At 34.7% G+C, this 22201-nt stretch overlaps 1 protein-coding gene across 1 annotated transcript in view; it reads left to right on the forward strand.

Annotated features, from left to right (window-relative positions):
- Positions 1-22201, forward strand: part of unc79 (UNC-79 domain-containing protein) — a 107056-nt gene that overhangs the window by 16990 nt on the left and 67865 nt on the right. The window contains exons 8-15 of the mRNA XM_089640310.1: positions 263-477; positions 2309-2562; positions 4057-4246; positions 9330-9582; positions 10700-10859; positions 13001-13146; positions 13317-13541; positions 17546-17701. Of these exons, the coding sequence (XP_089496436.1) occupies positions 263-477; positions 2309-2562; positions 4057-4246; positions 9330-9582; positions 10700-10859; positions 13001-13146; positions 13317-13541; positions 17546-17701 (1599 nt within the window). The remainder of the gene's footprint in view (positions 1-262; positions 478-2308; positions 2563-4056; positions 4247-9329; positions 9583-10699; positions 10860-13000; positions 13147-13316; positions 13542-17545; positions 17702-22201) is intronic.

Consider the following 22201-nt stretch of genomic DNA (forward strand, 5'->3'; position numbering starts at 1 on the left):
TCTTGTCTAATTTTTGATAGATATTTCAAAGCTACATAGCTCATGATAGAAATGGAGTTGCGAACTGAGAACAATTGTATTAATCTAGAAATCGCAAACAGGACAATCTTTCAATTGACGCCAGAGTAGGAAAGAGATTTTCTGGTTACGGGGTTAAGATAAAAAAAAATTCCGTTAGCCCTAAAGAGGACATAATATATAGCGTATTCTAATAAAGTGGCAAGTTAAGTATCTTTATATTTAATGAAAAATTTTGCTTCAGAACTGCCGCGCCACCGACAAGTCAGCATTCTCCATCTGCTTCTCCAACGAGTGCGCCAGCTACAACGGCAACCACCCCATAAGGTACTGCCAGCAGTGTCACGCCAACCGGCACAACAGCCGGCGCGGCGGGGATCACGTGGTCCACCGCAGTCTCCCTCCGGCGTGGCAGATGGACAGTGAGATGCAGACGCACTTAGTGGAAGCGGTTGTTAGGTAGTTATATTTAAAATTGTAAAAGAAGTAAAAAAATAAATTTGTTCGTGTTGCCAGTTTATTAATTTAATTAAAAAAATTATATTATCTTTCTGCACTTACATTGATAATAATGTAATTACAGTAATTTCTTGGTACAGTAAAACCTCGTTAATTCGAAATCCACAGGACATCGAAAATCAAATTTCGAATTAACGAATTCCCACGTAATTCGAAAATCGATTTTCTCAGCCTCCTCTTCAAATCCGGGTGGTATTTTAGGAGTAAATTTGTATTACTACCAATTATTTCTTCATTTTCGCGGCCGATTACCGTAGCGGCCGGCCCTATAAATTCAGATATTCGCAATAAATTCGTAAAAATGCTATATATTTACGCGTAAATCGAGATTTTGCGGCCGATTTCAGTCGCGGCCTACCCTTTAAATTGAGATATTCGTAAAAATACGATATATTTCCGCGTAAATCGAGAATTCGCGGCCATATTCCGTTGCAGCCGGATCTTTAACTTCAGATATTTGAAATATATCGCAAAAATACGATATATTTCCGTGTAAATCGAGAATACGCGGCCGATTTCCATCGCGGCCGACCCTTTAAATTCAGATATTTGATGTAAATTCGTAAAAATATGATATATTTCCGCGTAAATCGAATTTTATCGGCAATTTTTCGTCACGGCCGGCCTTTTAAGTTCAGATATTTGAAGTAAATTCGTAAAAATATGTCATATTTCGGCGTGAATCGAAATTTTTCGGCCGATTTCCGTCGAGCCGTATTTTTAACTCGGATATTCGAAGTAAAATTAGTAAAAATACGATATATTTCCGCGTAAATTGAAATTTCGCGTCCGATTTCCGTCACGGCGGGCACTTTAAAATTCAGATATTCTAAATAAATTCGTAAAAATACAATATATTTACACGTAAATCGAGATTTCGCGGCCGATGTCCGTCGGGGCGGGATATTTGAAATTCAAATATTCGAAATAAATTCGTAAATATACGATACATTTAAGCGTAAATCGAAATTTCGCGGCCGAATTTCGTCGCGGCCGACCCTTTAAATTCAGATATTTGGTGTAAACTCGTAAAACTACGACATATATCCGCGTAAAACGTATTTTCTCGGCCCTTTAAACTCGGATATGCGAAATAAAATTGAAAAAATACAACATTCCAGTGTAAATCGATTCAGATTTGCAAAATAATAATACTAATAAGGACGATGTATAACCTCGTAAAAATACATTTTTCGGCGTTTAACCACCAAGGCTGACTTTTAGATTCAGATTTACGAAATATTATGATTTATTTTCGCAAAAATCAAATTTTATCGAATTACACGAATACATTTTCGTGCGCGGACAAAAATAAATTTCAAATTACACAAACACATTTTTGTGCGCGGACAAAAATAAATTTCGAATTACACAAACACATTTTCGTGCGCGGACAAAAATAAATTTCGAATTACGATTTAACGAATTTCGAATTAAAAAACCATTTTGTATGAAAAAAAATTTCTGCCGAATTTTTTTGGCGAAAATTTCGAATTACGCGTTTTTTCGAATTATCGGGGTTCGAATTAACGGGGTTCTACTGTAATGTGTTGACGATTCCCTGATATTTCATCAAAATGAAAATTCAACTCACCTTTAAAAAGTGATATAGAGTCAGTAAAAGTGATTAAAAGTGAAGTGCACGGCAACCATGTGATTTTACATGATAAAATTTAGTGAAATTTTTTAATCTACACTTATTTTTAACCTTGTTTGATTTTTCAGCAAATTAATGAACTTAACAGTAAAATATCTATTTGTATGTTTTCAGCCTTCTAAAAGAAGCCAAACCTCTCAATGTGGAAGCTGGCCCCAAGGAAGTCAGTGAGTCTCCGAAGCCATCCATCAACATAAACCTTCCCACCGACAACATCTCCGTGGAGGAGCGGCAACTCCTGGGACGCTACGGAGTTTGGCTGCTGGTGGGGCTGTGCACCCCCACTCAGGACACGCCCATAGACATACTCGGCAGACTTATATCCATGCTGTTCCATTGGTTTCATGTGACGGCTTATTCCTATGATGGTAAATATTACATACATACGTAATTTTATTCTTTGACTCTCTGGACGGTCTGCATTCGAGACAGAGAGCCCGGCTATGCATTTTTTGGATCTCACTATCAAATTCTTAGGGTTCAAGTATGGAAAACATTAAACCACATATGGTGCAGTCACGGTAACTTAATCTCTTGTGTGCCGCCTTCAATAGACACAATCAAAATTATTTCTCCGACTTGTTCCGGGGAAACTACTTTTGTAAATGTATAAACACATTATAAGGTTATTCGTATCAATTTACAAAACATAATTTTGCAAAAAACAAATGAGTTATTATGAAAATAGAATCAGCTGGCAGACGGCGAAAATTTAGCATCAGCACTGTAAATGTAGAAAAGTTCAAACCACAGAATACATTGTTGAAGAATGACCACTCTACTAGAAATTATAATCAATTTACATCTCCTTTGATTTTTTGCAAATGGCACTTTTCAAAAGGATGTACATAAGTGGACATTCTTTCTATTAGTTAATTCATCAATTATTCAAGAACCTCAATAACAAAATTACAGAACATCATATCCCTATTATGATTTTAATAACTATAGAGTACTATGAGTACAATAACAATCTTACAATAACAATAACATCTTCTGCTTTTAATGATTGTAGTAAGAAATTTCCTAATATTGCCAGGTTATTCGTAGCCCGGGAATGTTTGTCTTCCTTTATACATAATTAAAAAATTGTGCATGTAAAAGAAACAAATTGCCATGATGTATTAAGATTTATGCAAAAGTGAAAAACAAATTTTTTGTAATTTTGTAAAATATATACATTTTTTATACATTAAACATGACTAAATGGCACAAAACTGACTTCAATTTATGGGGTTGTATTACAAAGTACGGGAAAGTAGGGTCCCGTTTCAGAAAATGGAAATTTATATCTTTAAAAAAAATACATAGTAGTCACCACACCCCAACAAGTACTGTCTGAAATTAAAGCTTACTTTGTAATATAACCCCATAAACTGAAGTTAGTCAGTTTTGTGCCATTTAGTCACGTTTTACGTATAAAAAATGTATATATTTTACAAAATTACAAAAAATTTGTTTTTCACTTTTGCATGAATTTAAAAAAAAAAGAACGTTTTCTGCAACTCTCCAATGCTATAAATTTGAGGATTTATAACCCATTCTACTGGTTTAGTATAGTTTCCTTTTGATTAAATTATTCTTCTGCACGAGATACAAGAATATAAGAAAATGGGAAACTTGTATCACATTGCTTGTACATATTTATGGTTGGGACTCTTACAAAAAGATTGTAATACAATATTCATATAGAATTATCGGACAGCAATGCCTTTATGGCTATTTGAGCAGGACCAGCGTAAAAGGTAGAACTACCCTTTCCGCCAAACGTGTGTTAACAAATAATGAACATGTATTATTTAGCCCTTTACCCTCTAAGCATATCAGGGAAACCAAAAAGACTAATATTTTAAATTTTGTAGGGCAAACAGAGAGCACAATTGAGAAGTTAAAATCGGAACATGTTTGTGTGTGGCTTCATGAGATATGCAAGACCCACTACAAGGTGCTGGTCTCCTGTCTGCTTCCTCATCCACCAGAGTATGCTCGTGTGGGCGGGCATTGGGACACTCTGGCATCCAGGACTTCACACCTCAAGGATGGATTAAATAGGCGAGAATATTAAATTAACATTCCCGTTACATTTGACTTCGATACCTGACACCATTTTGAAATTTTTCGACATTTGAAACATCAAATAATGGTCCCGGTCACGGACGTATATATAGCTTTGATAAGGGGGGGGTCCGCAAATTAAAAAAAAATATATAAGGTCATGTTTTCGTGAAAAAAATAGTCAGTCTTAATCAATCAGCCTTTATTTTTAAATATTATATATATAAATCATTCAGTCTCTGATATTTGAACTAAAAATAAACATAACATAATTATCGCTCCTTATTTAAATAAAATCGCTTCGTTTATAACATAAAAAAAGAAATAACATAAAATAAAAGGTGGAAAACAAAATAACTTTTTTTTATACCTAATTTGTTAAGGTACACTAAACAAAAATACTCTTTCATCTTAAGAACAAATAATTTGTTTTAAAATTGAAACACCTTTTATTTAATCACATAACCAAATAATTTATTCTAAACTTTGGTCATATTGTAAGGCACTCTTTTTAATGAACTACAATTATAAAATTAAAATCAAAAAGTATCATCCTACCTACAATAACAAAATATTTTTAATGCAAATAATACTTAATGTATGAAAAAAATAAGCGTTTTCTCTCAAGCTAAATGAAGAGCTTTCATCTTAAGAACAAAATAATTTCTTTTAAACTTTGGTCGTATTATTATGACACTCTTTTTAATGAACTACAATATAATTAAAATTAAAAATTACCTACCTACCTACAGTAACACTAACAAAATATTGTAAATTCAAGTTATACATGAAAATAAATGTAGTTTTCTCTCAAAAAAAAAAAACTGACACGAGATTCATTGTTTTACAACTACTATTAATTAAAAATTATCCTAAAAACTATCCTTATTTCAAATAAATGGTTGTGCTTTTTTAAATAAGTTATAACTTCTTCGTAAATAATATAAAAAAATAAACAGTATCTAGGTATTACCTGTGTGAACATTATTAACGAATAACATAAAATAAAAGGTAGAAAACAAAATTACTTTTTTAGGTGCACTAATTTCTTTAGGTACCTACCTACACTAAACAAAAAATACTCTTTCATTTTAAGAACAAAATAATTTCCTCTAAACTCTGGTCATTTTGTATGATCTTTTTAATGAACTACAATATAATTAAAATTAAAAAGTACCATCCTACCTACAATGACAAAATATTTTTAATGCAATAATACTTATTTGAATATAATGAAAATAAAAAGTGTTTTCGTGGCTCGCAGTTCAGTGCACCGAACATGTCCGACCGCAGGACGAAATCTCCCGAATTCAGTTTCGGTTTCGGCCGTAGTTTCGGCTGGATGGCGGCCGAAACCGAAACTAACCCGAAACTCGTTTTTTGGCCGAAACTAGGCCGAAACCGAAACCGAAAGTTCGGTCGGACACTACTTTAAAGTAATACATTTAGTCTTTTACGTTTAATTGCTAACTGATTAATAATTTCTTCGGAATCAAGTTGCACCGCCAGATCTCGGTGTACGCTCATTAAAGCCAGACCAGTAAGTCTTTCGTCGCCCATTTTATTTCTTAGGTAAGTTTTTAACCTCTTTAATGTAGAGAAAGATCTTTCAGGGGTTGCAGTGGACACTGGGAGTGTGGCTAAAATAATTAGAAGCTTTTTTATTAAAGGGAAAAACTGATCATCGCAGTTATCGATGGTGTCGATCACAGTTGCAGGTTTTTGTGCTACAGATTTCCAGTGATTGTGCCATATCTCATATTCACTCAGAAATATTGTGCCTTTATTTTCCCCACCCAGAAATGTTTGTGTAATCTTGTTAAGATTTTCTTTTATCCTGGAGTCATTACTGGTTTTTTCAGGTAGCAGCATTTGAATTCCTTCGATCGTCGATTCATGTGGTTTAAAACGAGCGTCGAGTTCTGTAATAACATGATCAATGAAAGGGTAAAACACATTTCGTCGGTAGTATATTTCGGCAGTTTCTGCTGCAATATTATTGCGCAGGGTTTGCCTTCCAGTTATTCTTGGCATTACTATATCGCTTGAACTCATCTGCTGTGCTTGCTCAAAAAGAATTGCGAACTGACTTTCGTTCCGAACATTTAGTAAAGTCGTTTTTACATTTTTTGTATATTCGCAAATGTTGGTCAAATCGACATTGACTTTCTGCATTGCTTTGTTAAGGTTTGCTGTATATGAAAAAACTTTTCTCAGTATAACTAAAGAAACAATAAACTGGCTGTTATCCATAGCGATTTGAAGATGGTATGCTTGAGTAGCGACGTCGCTACTAGCAGCATCTTGAAGTGCCCCAAGTGTTTCGCATATAACGGGAACCATTTCTGCAAATCTTTCGACAGCCACGTGTTTCTCGGTCCATCGTGTCTCACAAAGAGAGATAAGCGTTGAATGAGATGAATTAATTTGATCCGCAATTTTCTTCAAAAGTCCGTCGCGAAGCGGTGATAGGCGAAAAAAGTTTATTACGCTCTTAATGGTTCCGATACAGTTACGTATTATTGGTATCTCACATGAATGCGCTAAAACTAAGTTGAGAACATGAGCAACACAGTGTACGAATTGCGCTCTCGGGTATTGCTCTGCGATTATTGTTCTTACGCCCCGTAACCGGCCGCTCATCACTGCAGCGCCATCATAGCCTTGACCAATCCATTTATCCATATCCAAATTATATGATAAGAGATGTGATATAATAGTCGTTGCCAAAGCTTGAGCTGAAACATCTTCTACGTGGATGAATTCTAAAAAATCTTCCCGTATAACCGATTTCCCAGATGAGCAGTGTACGTATCGTAAACATAACGCTAATTGTTCTCGCCGTGATATGTCTTGTGTTTCATCAGCAAGTACAGTAAAAAAACCAGCCTCTTTGACCCTATTAAGTACTTGCGCTTGAATAGCACTACCACATAGTTCAATCACTTGATTTTGAATTCCTGGTGACGTATACATGGCTCTACTGTGAATGTTTTGTGTTAGTAAATGATTTTTAAGTGCTTCATCGCCAGATCGCGCACGAAAACGAAGAAGTGCTCTAAAACTACCATCATTATGTTCGGGTTCATTTATCCCAATTTCTCCAAAATCACGACTTCCTCTTAGTGCTATTTCTTGCCTTCCACAAAGAATAATTGTTTCAACAATGGCTTTCAATCTTTTTCTGTTCTCTTCGGCAATTTTACTGTTTTCTGCATTCATGCACTCTATAACATCAAACGTTTTTCCTTCCATGATCCTTGCAAAATTTGCTGCCTGCTCAACAGCAAATTTATGATACTTAGTATCTGCATGGTGATCAAAGCTCTCTAAAGCTTTCTTCCAGTAAGTAAATGGCTTACTAACCAAGGCTCCAAGTTCTTGCTGACCACGACCGCCATGCTTTTTTCCAAATAAAACACATACTTTGCAAAGTGCTCCCTGCATGACGTTTGAATATACAAGCCATGAGTACCTGGTAGTCCAATGGCGTTGGAAAGAAAGTTTCTTTTTACCAGTGATAGTGACTGGAAATTTAAATGTATCCGGAGGGGTCCAAAGCTCTTTTAATGCTCTCAGCTTTTCCTCGTCATTGCTTGGAGGATGACATACGTAGAGCGCAATATCATAACCCGTCCTGGCTGCGGCTGCGGACGTAGCCGAACACAAATCCATCCTGGCTGTAACAAAGACATATTTGACTAAAACAAAACAACAGCACATACCCATCTTCAAACAGCTTTTTGGTCATATTTAATTGTAAGAATAATAATAATAATTTGAGACTCTAATACTCTAATCCATACTATAATTAAATCGTAAGCGTTCCGTTTCTGTAAGTACATAAATATTTACAAAAAAAAACAATTCATACGCACTATAATTATGTTACTGAGGTCAATAAAATAGTTATTAAAATTTTTGTCTGTTTGTCTGTGCGTTTGACCACGCTAATCTCAGAAACGGCTTAATCGATTTGTATGCGGTTTTGTTTAACATTTTAGTCTATGTTTCATTCCAATCGGTTCATAAACTAAAAAGTTATGTTAAGAATAAGAATTTTCAACTAAAAATTAAGTCTACGCGAACAATGTCGCGGGCACCAGTTAGTTGTTAGTTAAATATAATTGTATTTCTTTCTGTTAAAAGGCGAAATGATTTTATAACACTTAGGTACACGTCGCATATACACTGAAATTACCATTTGTCAAATATTTTATGCTCACGGCAAAACATTTGTTTACAGAAATTCTCTGGGAATAAAAATAAGAGCAGGATAAAAGTTTTTAAAATTCTAGTAACTGGGTTCCTTCCTAATAAAATAAACAAGAGACTTACCTTTCTTCACTTCATCGTCATCAGTATCTGTGGATGGCCCCGCTCTATTTATTCCTACTTCTTCAATATGACAGGATTCCACATTGTCTTTTGATAAAAGTTCATTGGGATTTGGTCTCTCTTTCTTAGAAAAAAAACTCAAAAGAGATACCTGATTTGATCGTTTCATACTTTTTAAATGCGACACTTCTTTCTGTATTAAAACAACTGACAACTGCGCAACGCGAAGAGACAAAATAGACTAAACTAGATTCTAGCTTGGTATGGTGCGCGCGGCCGAAACGCGGGCGGCGGCAGCGCGCCGTGGCGGGGGCACTGCCCATTCCCCCGCTCCCCGCACTGTGGCGGACTTAAGAAACTATCGTATTCTACAATCGGCGCGGTGCAATGGGGGGGGTCCGAACCCCCAAGACCCCCCCCTTATATACGTCCGTGGTCCCGGTTAACCACTGATTCTAACCCCATCAGTATTTTTGTCAAAATTTAAGAAGGATTTTTTGATCAGCTTTTGATAACCATTCCAAAATTGGAACAAACGCTGACAGGTCGAGAAATGGCATTTGACAGGGACCAATATTTCAAGTACCAATATTTAAAAAACAAATAATTTTTAAAAACAAGATTGTCCACATTTTTAATAACTTTCATAGGAAAAGTTTTTAGCAATTTTCACGGCTTCTCTCTTGTATTATAATTAAGTTATATTTCTTTACCATTTCTCAAAACTTTTTTACATTTTTAGGCTATTCTGCCTTGTCCCCTATGAGATAATCTCAACGGAAATCTGGGACTACATAATGCCCCACTGGATGGAGGCCATTACCAATGATGTCCCAGAAAAGGAGCTGCCAGAACTTAAAATAATCCTGAGTAAAATATTGGACCCGGATATGAGTCCCCTTGGATTTGATGTGAAAAAGATGTATAATTTTGTTGCTATGAGGTTCGAAAAGACGACAGCGAGGGTACAACTACAGGCACTACACTGGTTGCAAGTAAGTAATTGATAAGTTATGTCCATGTGTGGATTTATCCTATGCTATAAAAAAATCATTTACCTAACTTCTTGATTGGAAATTTCCTTAAAAGTTACATTTATATATATGTCCATCACTCCTGGATACACTGACCCCCAGATACCCACTCACCCTTCATACCTTTTTCCTTCCTAGAACTTCCTTTTCCTTCCTAGAACTTCCTCCCCTCCTCTGATCTAATCTTCATACAGACTCCAGACAGATGGATGAAATTTATTATCATTTGAGAAAGAATTTCGGTATTTGTAAATGTTCAATCAATTTTACCTGAAGTAAGAATAAAGAATAAAATTATGTAACTTTTCTTGCACACCTCATTGTTATATTTACCTCACTAAAAACCATATTATGTAGGTACCTACGCATATTTGAAACACAGAATAGAATTAAAATAATTGTCTGCTAAAATATAGCGTCGGCACATATTTGAATTTTAAAAGATTATTTATAAATTTTTATCCACACATCAATCAGTTCCAAATTTGAAAGGTTCACAGAAGTATGTAGGTACTCACAAGGAAATTATGTTTTTTAATTCATATTGTTAACACACTTCAAGCGGGCGAAAACAATGGTCCCATTTCTTGAAAATGGATTTTGTTTGAAACAGCTATATTTAAAAAAATAATACATATATTGAAATGAAATTTTTTACTCAGTACATACTCACCACACCACAACTATAAAATAATTATCTGAAATTAAAGCCTAATTTTGTAATACTACTCCATAAACTGAAGTTAAAGTCAGTTGTGGGCCTTTTAGTGATTTTTTATTCGTAAAAAATTCATGTATTTTATAATTTCGTTTTCGCACAAATCATTGAAAAAAAAAAATTCGCATCTCCAGTGCGATAACTGTAACTGTTCTATGGGTTTAAATATAGTCCTTTTGATAAAATATTCTTCCACACAAAATACTAGATGATTAGATGATGGGAAGACTTGGTTCACATTTTTAAATACATATACATATAGTTAAAACCCTTGCCTTTTCCGCCATTCAAGTAGGACCGGTGTAAAAGGTAAAATACTCTTCCCGCCGGAAGTATGTTAATACACTCGTTAACTTGTAGATTCTGTCCATGCTGGAGATACTGATCCCCCAGTCCCAGCTATTTGACATGTTCAATGATGGGGTTCGGATGATGAAGGCGGGTTCTGGAGAGGAGAGGCCACGCTCAGGAAAGCATCCCACCAAGAACGGCACCGACATGCACCGGGGAGGCTCTATCTGTGAGTATTTTTATTTCACTTTCAGTGTTACCTTGCCAGGCAATGACATTACAAACTATAGCACATATAGTAGCAGAGACCTTTAGGCTGGCCGCATACATACGTTTTTCGTATTCGATTTCCGAATTCGTTTTCCGTATTCGGACGTCCGAATGCACGGAATCAGTAGAAAATACATTAACTGCCGCACACATTCGTTTTAGTTCCGAACGGAACAAATTCCTTACGCACGTTCCGAATGCGAGCCGGCGCGTTCGGAGAAACCGAATGGAAAAAACCTAATGACGTCATGTGGAACGCAGCTATTGCATACAGTTTGTTTGTGCCGACGCAAACGTACGGAAATTTCCATTCGTAATTCAGTGTTGCCAACGGATCTTGACCTAATATCGCCGTTTCTCATACATAAGGTAGCGTAAAGTAGCCGAATTTGCTGTTAGGTGGGACATGTTTAAAATTGATATTTTTACGTTAAAATAAAAATTTCGTGGGGGGGGTGGCTAGAGAATTTCAAGAAAATATAAAATTTGTCCCCAGAAAAATAAATTTCATGGGGGGGGGGGTGGTGGCTAGAGAATTTCGGGACATGTTTAAAATTGATGTTTTTGAAGTAGCTTAATTGGCGACCAGTCGCCTTTTAGATTTTTTCGGCGCCAATTCTCGCTCTGAGTTGCCTAAATGGCGATATATCGCCCTTGTTGGCAACACTGGTTCTGACGTTTATACATTCCGAATGAAGAAAAACGAACGTTTGCGCTAGTCTCACGGAATTCCGAATACGGAAAACGAATTCGAAAATCGAATACGGAAAACGTATGTATGCGGCCAGCCTTATATGTGTAACGTTTAAGGCATAACTAATTTATGCACCTAGCGGCGAATAGGTTAAAATTGCTCATACTCTAAAAATATTATTATCTCTCTCAGTCTTTAATACACAAATTTTACTTAAGAAAAATTTTCACTCATAAGAAAAATTTACGACTTTCGTAAGTTTTTGATTTTGAAATTACTCACAGGAGCGTTTACATATGCATCCAACTTATGGTTTTTCGAAAGTTTAACTCACATAAGTGCTCACAGCGACCGCTACACCTGTAATTTTAATTGTGGTGAGATGGCTTCCTGTAAACAACGATTTACTGCTGTTAAATTTACGCGAAAAATTGCATAAATTTATTGACTAACTAACTAACCATCACGCTGTAGGCAGAGAGGAGGGACCGCCAAACAACTCGGTCTTGGCACATACTTCTTGCCTCATTCACATTCATACATCGTCTCATACATACTCTTCTATTATTCTGACTCTTGACATGGCCCGACTCGAGTATCTGATTCACTTGATCGTGCCATGTCTTCCTTGGGCGTCCCCGACTTCTGCTACCATTCGCATTTGCATCATATATCCTCCTTACACTCCTATCTTCGCTCATTCGCTCTACATGCCCAAACCATCTAAACGTCCCTTTCTTAATCTTACTCATTACGCTTACATCAGCCTTGCACTCTTTGCGGATCTCCACATTCCTCACACAATCAAACATTTTTTTTTTTGAAATTTATTGACAAAAGTCAATAAAGTCGAAAAGGCCCAAATAAATTGTTGGGATAAAAGTTGGCTTGAGAGAAACAATTCTTCATGTGCTTTTGTTCCGTTAATGGCGGAATTGATTGGAATTTTTTAATTTTATCCGATGACAGCTAGAGACAGCAATCGATTTAGAATTCAAATACATAATGTTATAAACAGAAACGTTGAGATTAGAAAGGATTGGACTGATAATCAAAAAGAAGGATGCTCATTCTCAGAAAGCTTTTTTAAAACCTGTCTTTTAATTTTTGACATTTCGAATTGGCGAGTTTATTTACCACTTCTTATGGTCTTAACTGATTTCATAAGCTGTGAGAAGGCTGTAAGTTCAAGCAGATGCGATTAGACCCATCAAAAATTTACGCCTCTTACGACTTCTGTAACTTGCTATAAATTACAGTAAGAGATCGTTTATATTGGTAATTTTTCCAAAAGTCACTTACGAGAAAAGCGATTAACGAGAAAAAACTTACGAGTGTAAAAGCAGCCTAACAGCTGGATACTTTCCATTGAGCATTCTTTTAATGAAAAATATTTTGTATTTCAGCTCCTGTTGTGGAAGATGAGTCCAATACATCCGGTCTGTCAGATAATGAAGCTCCCACATCTCGGCAAAACACTTCAGACTTTGAAACTGATGGAGAACACAATCTATCTTGCTGCATTCTGATGCTGGATGTCCTCCTCAAACAGGTTACAATATCAAGTTGACTACTAACCTAACCTAAATTTAGACCTCCCAACACTGTTGGCTTATTACAAAAAGACTACATTAGAGATCTTCAATTCTTTCAACGTGTCCTGCCCACCAGAACTTTCAAAGATAAATAAAACACAATATTAAATGAAGGTTTGAAACACAGATGGAGCTCCAATGGACAGAAGGCGGCGTGACAGGCTATGTCGCATCCTCCGCCACGCAGCTGCTGGGCCGCATGCTGGGTGCCCTGCGCGTGGGTGCTCGCATGGCGCAATGCCGCTGCCCCGCCCCCGACTGCTCGGCCTGCGAGGCCAGTGTCATGTGGCACCAGCTGGCCGTCCGCATTGTCAAGATGATGGCCCCCGACAAACCGGCACACCCTCCTGACGTGAGTCTTAGAACATAATGACACTTGCAAATGACAAAAAGCACAGTTAGCTGTCGAGTAACTACTATTTTCATATTTCGTATTTTGCTCTTCTTTCTATTTGTCTCTGATTCCTCACTTTTAACTCCATGGGACCAATACCACTCCCAAACCGGGATTCTACATCTCCGACCATATTTTTTCTTTATTTACACATAGACAAGTTTTTAACCTATAATCAGTTAACTTACACATTATTTGGTCTCTGTGCACACAATGTATGAAAAATGTAAAAACAAGCTCTGAAAAGATTATCATTTGTAGTCATGTAGATCTACAGACATTTTTGATACATTCTTTCACACTGTTTCCCATTTTCCTATGAACCCAAATGAATGAACATCAGCTGTACATGGCTGTAACTGATATTCTCAACTACTGTGAGACATAATAGCTGATTAAAACCCCCCCCGATTTCGTATTCATTATTTGAAAACTGTGAACTAACGCTTTTTGCCATACAAAATTTTTGGAAGCCGTTTTATACATACATAGTAAGTACAAATATTAGTGATTGACCGAAGTTTTTGTTTAGGCCAATAAACGAGTTTTGGTCGCTAGACTGATTGGTTTACTATAGTTAGTAGTTTTAAGATCTTTTGTTCTTTTATAATTTCTTTAGAGTTACCTATAGCGAACACTGAAGAACTATTACATAAAAATAAATCAATTCTCTCATTAAATTGATGTATTATTTCTAAATGCATTTTACTAACTTTAAAGAACGCTTACAAGTTTATCAATGAAAGCCTCTAATTTCGGGGTGTAGAGTGATTCTTACTTATTTAAATAAGTTTCGGTTCGGCCAAACTAGAACAAATGCCAAAATTCCGTTCGATTTTGGTTTCGGCTGAAAAATCTAGATTCGGTCAGTCACTAACAAATATGTCGCCTTCGATATCATGTGCGTTATGTTTTATTACAGGAAATGTGTAGGTACTTAAAATTAACATACGAAATTACTTCATCATTTGATTATGGTTTATTGTGCAACCGAAAGATCACAATTACAAATCAATGTGAGTTTGTTTCAGAAGTGTGAGTAAGCAATATTTGAAAAGTTAAAGGTATGAATACTTATATGAATATGTAGGTATATGTATATATTTTCCATTGCATTACAGCCATTTTACACCACTGAATAAAAATAAACAATGGCAAATATTTATGTACCCAAGTACATACGTAATATGTATGTAAATTTTTTTTTAGTTTTTACACATAATCTCTTTTGGTTAAAAACCTTCTTACTGAGACCATGATAAATAAATAGTGAGGCATTTAATTTAATTTAATAAATAGTTTAAAGGTATGTATTACACTAAAAAGTGCTATGTACAACATACAATAATTTTTACTTTTTATATTTTAAAGTATCAACCTTTATTTGCTTCAACGGATTGTTCTAATGAATTTGATTCCCATTTGACAGCATTTGTCAATTAAGGGTTATAAGCTACGTAGAGACGAGCCGCACAATGTTCATGAGCAGCTTCCAACTTACAAATAAATAATTAAGCAGTTTAATCTCTGGAAAACTATTCATGCACCAGTGACAAGAATTTTTTCCCGCCGACAAACTGTTCATGCGCTGCTGGCATTGGAATTTCGACCTAGCTGGAATTTTTTGATATGGGATTTAAACCTGTATGCCATGAAAAAGTGCATAAAATTTTTGAACAGAATCGCTTGCACTTGAAACACTTTAGAGTTCATTTTTGATTCCATGATTGATTTCCTTCAAAAAGGGTCTGGTGTTCCACAGGTTAAAGGGCAAGACAAACTGTAATAGTGTATTCGAGCCTTCCCATTAATTTTGAAGTATTTATTAACTTACTTGCTAGTTGTAAGTGGCTGACGTGCTTGTGCTGCCCGTCTGTATGAAGCTATTGAATTCACGAGAGGCAAACTAAATAGGTACTCTTGTATGTGAAATCACCGTGCACCTAATTATTGTGACTTTTAATGTGGGCATGACCTTGAATGCATCGAATGGACATGCAACAATGTTACAGAGCATGTCAGTGTAATGAAAAATGTCTAAAAACTAATTTAAAACACCTTTTACTTTCTCAATCTACTCTCACAATGAATAATCTCCCTACTATGTTGCAATAGATAAGTTTTTCTATCGATCGTTTTCCTTTTCCTGAAATGAATTAATAATGCATATTTTAAATGACATGAGCTGTCTGAATTATTAGTAGTAACTATGATTTGGAAAATTTTCACACCCTTCGAATAGTCGAGCATATAGTCTGTCTATAATATATAAGAACTATTTAAAATACTTTGATGTAAACATCACTTTGGAATACAAGGATATCTCATCAAAATAGCAAATATCGATGATTATTATAAAAGAAAAATATTTATTGTTTTGGAAAATAAAATTTCTTCATTAAGCTTATTAATCTAATTGAGAGGTGTAATTATTAACAACATGAATTTATACATAGAATATAGAATAATACTAAAATGGCCTTCCATACAAATTTGACTTTTAACAACATTTCGCCCAATAGCCCAGTGCTCAGTCTCTCTTACACTTGCCTGACTTTGTAGATCTCCATTCCATCTGAATTTCTTAAGCACAGTTTTGTATTGGAATTTTAAGTCTCGATTAGGCAAATATTTGGATCTAGAAAAACGTCCTCAAGGTACTTCTTGTTTTCTTGTTCTTTATTCTATGAATTTATAATATGATCTTATGGTAGGTAACATATTTCACATCAAACAAAAGGAATTTTATTTGTCTATAACAATAGGTATTTTTCCTTTCTTGAGCATGATTTCTGGTGAAGGATGTAATTTTTTAATACTTCCTGGAAAACTTTTCAAATGCATTATGCAATTTAAATAAAATTATTAACCCATTGACTGTAGAACATGTAACATAAAATATTAAAAAAAGGTTTGAAAAAATTTATGTTACAATCATATCAAGAATATGTAGCACATAACACAATTTGTCAATGCATGAATTTATTATGTTTTAACCAAATACAGTATTTCACCACGCTGTTTTCTTTTTTCTTGAAAATATTCAACTTGGCATCTGGGAATCTGCAACGATGGTAATACAGCCATATTCCGTCATATATGCGGTCACAGGGTTAAGTTTGTAAGATCCATTGAAAAGTTTACCTATACCGTAACCTTACTTTGCCCCTTTGATAAAAATTATTTTGTATTATCGAAAAATACTTATTTCTACTGTACTTCTATTTTTAATACTGACGATTCTTGGTGGAATTCCATTATAATGATATATTGAAACAATTTTGATCTTTTTAAATTGTTGACTATTACCGGTTTCAGCCTATCATGGCCATCTTCAGACTGGTACAATTCTTCCTTAAACCATGGTTTATAAACACAAAATTTGGAGGAGGGGGGTATCATGGGTTACCACCCGATGATTTTATTGAAACACAACAAACAGCAATGAAGATGGTAAATGGAAATTCAATCAATCTAAATCTAACCTAAATCATTGTATACCCCCTCTACTCCTGAACCCCCCTCCCCTAAATGCTGTGTACATATATACTATTTTTTAAGAAATAATTGTACCAGTCTAAAGATGGCCATGATAGAGTGGCTGATCAGGTAAATGTCAAAAATAAAAAAATGTGTAAAAAAGTTTTGACATGTTTCAATATATCGTGATGTCGTTCCCGAAAACAGATTATTCCACACATAAAAAACATCCAGCACAGCTGACGAGGTTCGCTAGAAAGTTAGTTAGCAAAGCATGTACATACCACTTCATGTTATAATATAGTAAATAAAATTTCAAATAATACAGTAAATATAAAGATTACAAGATAATGAAAGATTTTCAAAACTTCATGTAGGGCAAAGTGAGGTTCTTGAACGGTATTCGATGTTTATGCTATCTATAATATATCTTCCAACCCGGGGTGGTAGTATTGATATGTGTTGATGGCGGTGTTTGGCAGCCGCCCATGGAGGAAAGCCCCCCCGAGGGCGCGGCGGGGGCCCGGCGGAGCCCTGCGGAGGGCCGCGGGGGCCCCGACTCGCTGCTCAACGTGTCACTCCCTCTGCCCATACCCGAGATACACTCTGTGGGCGGGGTGCTGGTTCACATGCCACACGTATGTTTATGTATTATATACACATTACATTCGTCGTCTAAGGCGCTAATCCCATAAGCAAACTGTGTCAGCAATCACTTGTTTCTAATAACGAACAAGTTCGTACATTATTATAGTTTTGTTCTTCTTCGCAGTACTGTATTCGTTGAATGCCGGTGACTGAACAATGAGCTGTGAATAAAGCTTACGAAAATCTGGCCACACTCAAAAACCTTTCAGTTAAATTTTCCCTACATATCAAGAAAATTATAATTTTTTCTCAAAAACTGGTTAGGATTTTATTTCTTTCGTTACTGTTTTACGGTTTACAGAATTAATTTGAGTTAAGACCCCAAAATGTAAATAAAAATCTCGGCATCTCAACATTATATAAACATTTGTTCAAAACCTACGACATAATTCTACATACATGAACATTATAATATGTAGTTTTTAATATACATTTAAGGCAATCACTGTAATTTACTAGGTTGTAAAAATGGGCAAACTCCAAACCTCCAATCCATGCACTTTGCACAAATATGTACATGTAATTATGGTTTTGGATTAGTTTACAATTCAATTCATAAACTAATAAACTTAGGAAGGTTTTACTAGATGAAAAACTGTAATTAAAACCATATCCCATAGGGAAGGCCATTACAATTGACCGAATTAGTAGAACTGCACAAGTACCTGGGAATGCCAGCAGCACATGAAACTGATCCAAATTAATCTTGAATAATGTAAACCCCCGACCTTTTAGCTGTTAGAATTTATAAATATTTTACCCATAGTTTTGATTTATGATGACTGATGCATTTACCCCGAATTTGCTTGGATATAATCCAATATTCACACTCCTTTCATCCCGCAAACAAGACACAACCACTTTCTCACCTTCATGTACACATTCTTGAAAATAAAAAGCTTTCAATTAATATAATAATTGTTACGACTCACATAGCAGCACTTTGAAGTTCATTCCAAATCAAGTTGTACAGCCTTGTATTTTGCACCTATTAAGATATTTAATTGAACTCAATCCGCTTTGATTATAAAGAAAGATTCTACAGTCACTTTTAAAAATGAATAAAACGTTTTTCTTCTTACCCCTGTATTCTTCATTTGTGAATACATTATATTATATAGGCTGCATATCTTTGATTCAATTGTAATTATCTTTGGAAATGTTTCTGTGGTGCAAAATGACTTGAAAAACCCAGAAACTGAATTGACGCATCGTCATATATTATCATCATCCGTTCATATGAGCTTGATGGAATTTAATGTCCAATTGCAAGTCCAAACAGAATTACATATTAAAACCCTTACATCTTATAACTAATTTACTTGTACATACATCGTATCCGGAAACTCGTAGTACGAGCGGAAAACTGGTGAAAAGAAACCAAAAAACTTCAGACTCAATTGAGTAGAAAAAGAAAGCTCAAATCATAAAAAGTTATACCACTTAACCGACTTCAAATGTGTAGATTAATCAGTTTCCCGCTTGTGTTACGAGTTTGCGGCCATTGTGTAACACATACATTTTAGATAATATCTACCACATTGCCTTACATACTCATAAATCATATATTATGACTCATAATATGTAACACAATCATAAATCAAAAAGAAAACATTTTTTTGCGATTCATAATGATTTTGAAATAACTTTAAAAAAGAGAAAGATTAAGATTTGCAAATCAATGTTTCCTTTTGCAATACCTACAAATCTCATTCATTTTAATCACCACAATAATACATTTTACATAAATATGATTATAGAATTCTGATAACATAAAAAAAATTATAAAATATCAAGAAATAATATAGTCCCAAAATAATTAAAAATAAACATTTAATCTTTTCACACGGCACTAATAAATGAAAAAATAAAATTTTATTCTAAACCAATAGTTTTGAACTATTCAATAGATTAATGTTGATCATAATAACAGCAACAATAAATTCATGGATTTCATTTTTTTTTTATTAAATGCAGACCCCAGGGGTAATCACTGGTCGGTCCATGAAAGTATTCAAAGCACTGCTTTCCTACCGTCATCAATTTTGATGGTTTAATTTCATAAAAAATGTTCAAGCTGGTAGGTCTACCCCTGACCTTCCACTACTTACATTTACTAGGGGAACAAACATTTTACTGCCTAGTTCATAAACTCTCCACCATAGACAAACACAAAAATATTGAATTTATAAAAATAAATGTTTGTGAACATTTCAAATAGAATCATTTTTATAATTCATTACTCTAATTGAAAGAATGACACTACAAAACTTATAGATATATTGTAGAAATCTCAAAGTGGCCAGCAAAATACACAATAATTGCTGTCCTTTTGGTTTGTATTGTATTAAACTGTCTCGCTTCGTACCAGGTCGTTTGTCATATCTAACCAAATGGCGTAAATCAAAATGCCCTTGTGTGTGATGAGAAAGTGTTTCCATTACATGGCAAACATTAGTAAAATATGCGCAAATTACTTACAATTTTTTCCCGCAGTTTTTAAGCGCCGTTAGAAAGTGAGATAGCGAGCAAAGCAACACATAAGTATAGGGACAACCTACTGGCAGTAGGTCGTGTCGTACAGTGTTCCGTATTCGCTTAGTGTAAGTGAGCCCGTTGCCATCTCAATCACACCCGTGAAGTAGAATGTAGTATTTAATGCAACTTTTAAGTACATAAACGCTGTCCGGTCCTATTCGTTCATACCCACATATTCTTTAAATGTCTATCCTTATCATACACGAATGAACAATTGAATTAGTAATTTAGTTACTTGCCACATTTTGTGAAACAATAACGTGTCTATCCGTCTTACTAGATTCTTTTGCGCCAGTATGGTAAAGCCAGCCTTCAGCCTGGTTTAACGCCATTTTAACTATACACACGCTGTGGTAATAAGTCAAGTTGTCACTGTTCCAACCTTATTTACGCCACGATTATAAGTATATGTATATGTTTGTAATGTCATTGAATTGAATTGATATCGATTTTGTTAAGTTCCAAATTTATTTGGATGTAAATTTTTTCCGATTGCCATAAAAAAGAGTTTTAATTACTGAATTTCCCTGATATTGTTGCCGACATTTCTATTGAATATGTTCAATAAATAAAAATAAATAAATGCCTACAAAACCTTGGAGCATGCTTTGACTGGAGTAAGTGTGCTTTGATCTGACAAACTTTTCATGTCACTTAAACTTACATTTGAACGCTATGTTTATGTTTTTTATACTTCTTGTTCATCTTCTATGCAATTGAATCTAGTTACTTCCTTGGCAATAAATGGGGTCTACTGAAATGTTGATTGTAATGTTGTTTTCATATTTATTCTATTTCATGCTTCCACAGATACTTCAAGTATGTCTGTAATATGTTTTATGTAGCCATAGTTTAAAATGTTAACCTGTATATTATGTATTTTGTGTACTTAACTGTAGATATTTTCATAGCTCTTCTATTCAATCTTCTCTTCATCTGTGCTGTTGAAACCTCTTGATTTAAGCCCACAAATACAAAAGGATTAATTAATTTCTGTCTTTTCACAATAAATACGACAATATTAAAACCAAGATATAAAAAAAAATGTGAAGTTGGATTCGTACCTAAAAATTTAAGAAACTTTCTTTAATAATGAAAGCGCTATATTTGTTTCTGATTTTAAAATATAATTATTAACTTTGCACGAAAACATGTTTTCATTCAGCTTATTGTAATTTGTTAATGGCCAAGCAATACGAAATTACGTAGGTTCTGCTTTAAAATTTAGTTATTAATTAATGCTTTAATAATTCAAAACGTTTTAATGGCTCAGGGCAATCTTCTTTTTATAATAGTACCTTCTACGTAATGTGCATGATAGCTAATGTAGAAAATACTGTGTTATTCTAGAAAGCATTGTGTGTAAATACCGGCAAACAAAAATCTGGGTGCTATAGTTATCATGGCTCGTGCTTTTACTTGACTAGATTGAATAATATGTAGCAATATAGTCACAATTTATAAACTGTACACGATACCAAATAAATATTACTACAAGCAATACTTGCACAAATTACTGAACAAACAACCAAACAATACATGATATGTATTCACATTATTATAATAGTGAAAAGAATTATATAACCTAAAATTCTTCTGAGCTTCGCTTTGTAAGTACGACGATGAAGATTAAGTGCTGAAGAAATGATCATTTTGGTGCAATTGTTACTTCATAATTCATCTCATCAACTTTGTATGCAATGTTCAGAACGGAGCCGTACCATGTCTTACTAACTCAAGTTGAGCAGCGTAACAATAATTAATAATGTAAAAATGAACAGTTTTTGATAGAACTTTATGCTTGTGAAAGAAGACATTTGTTGGTACGGTCCTGTTTCCTAGAGTAACGAAACCTAAATATTTTATAATATTAGGTTCTTGAGTTAGCATGCTAGAAGTAGGAAAATCATGAATCTTTTGGTCAAATGCGAATGGAAAAGTACAGGTGCCAC

The sequence above is a fragment of the Hesperophylax consimilis genome, chromosome 15, assembly GCF_061612785.1.
Source record: "Hesperophylax consimilis isolate HC1 chromosome 15, BYU_Hcon_1.0, whole genome shotgun sequence".
Taxonomy (NCBI): domain Eukaryota; kingdom Metazoa; phylum Arthropoda; class Insecta; order Trichoptera; family Limnephilidae; genus Hesperophylax; species Hesperophylax consimilis.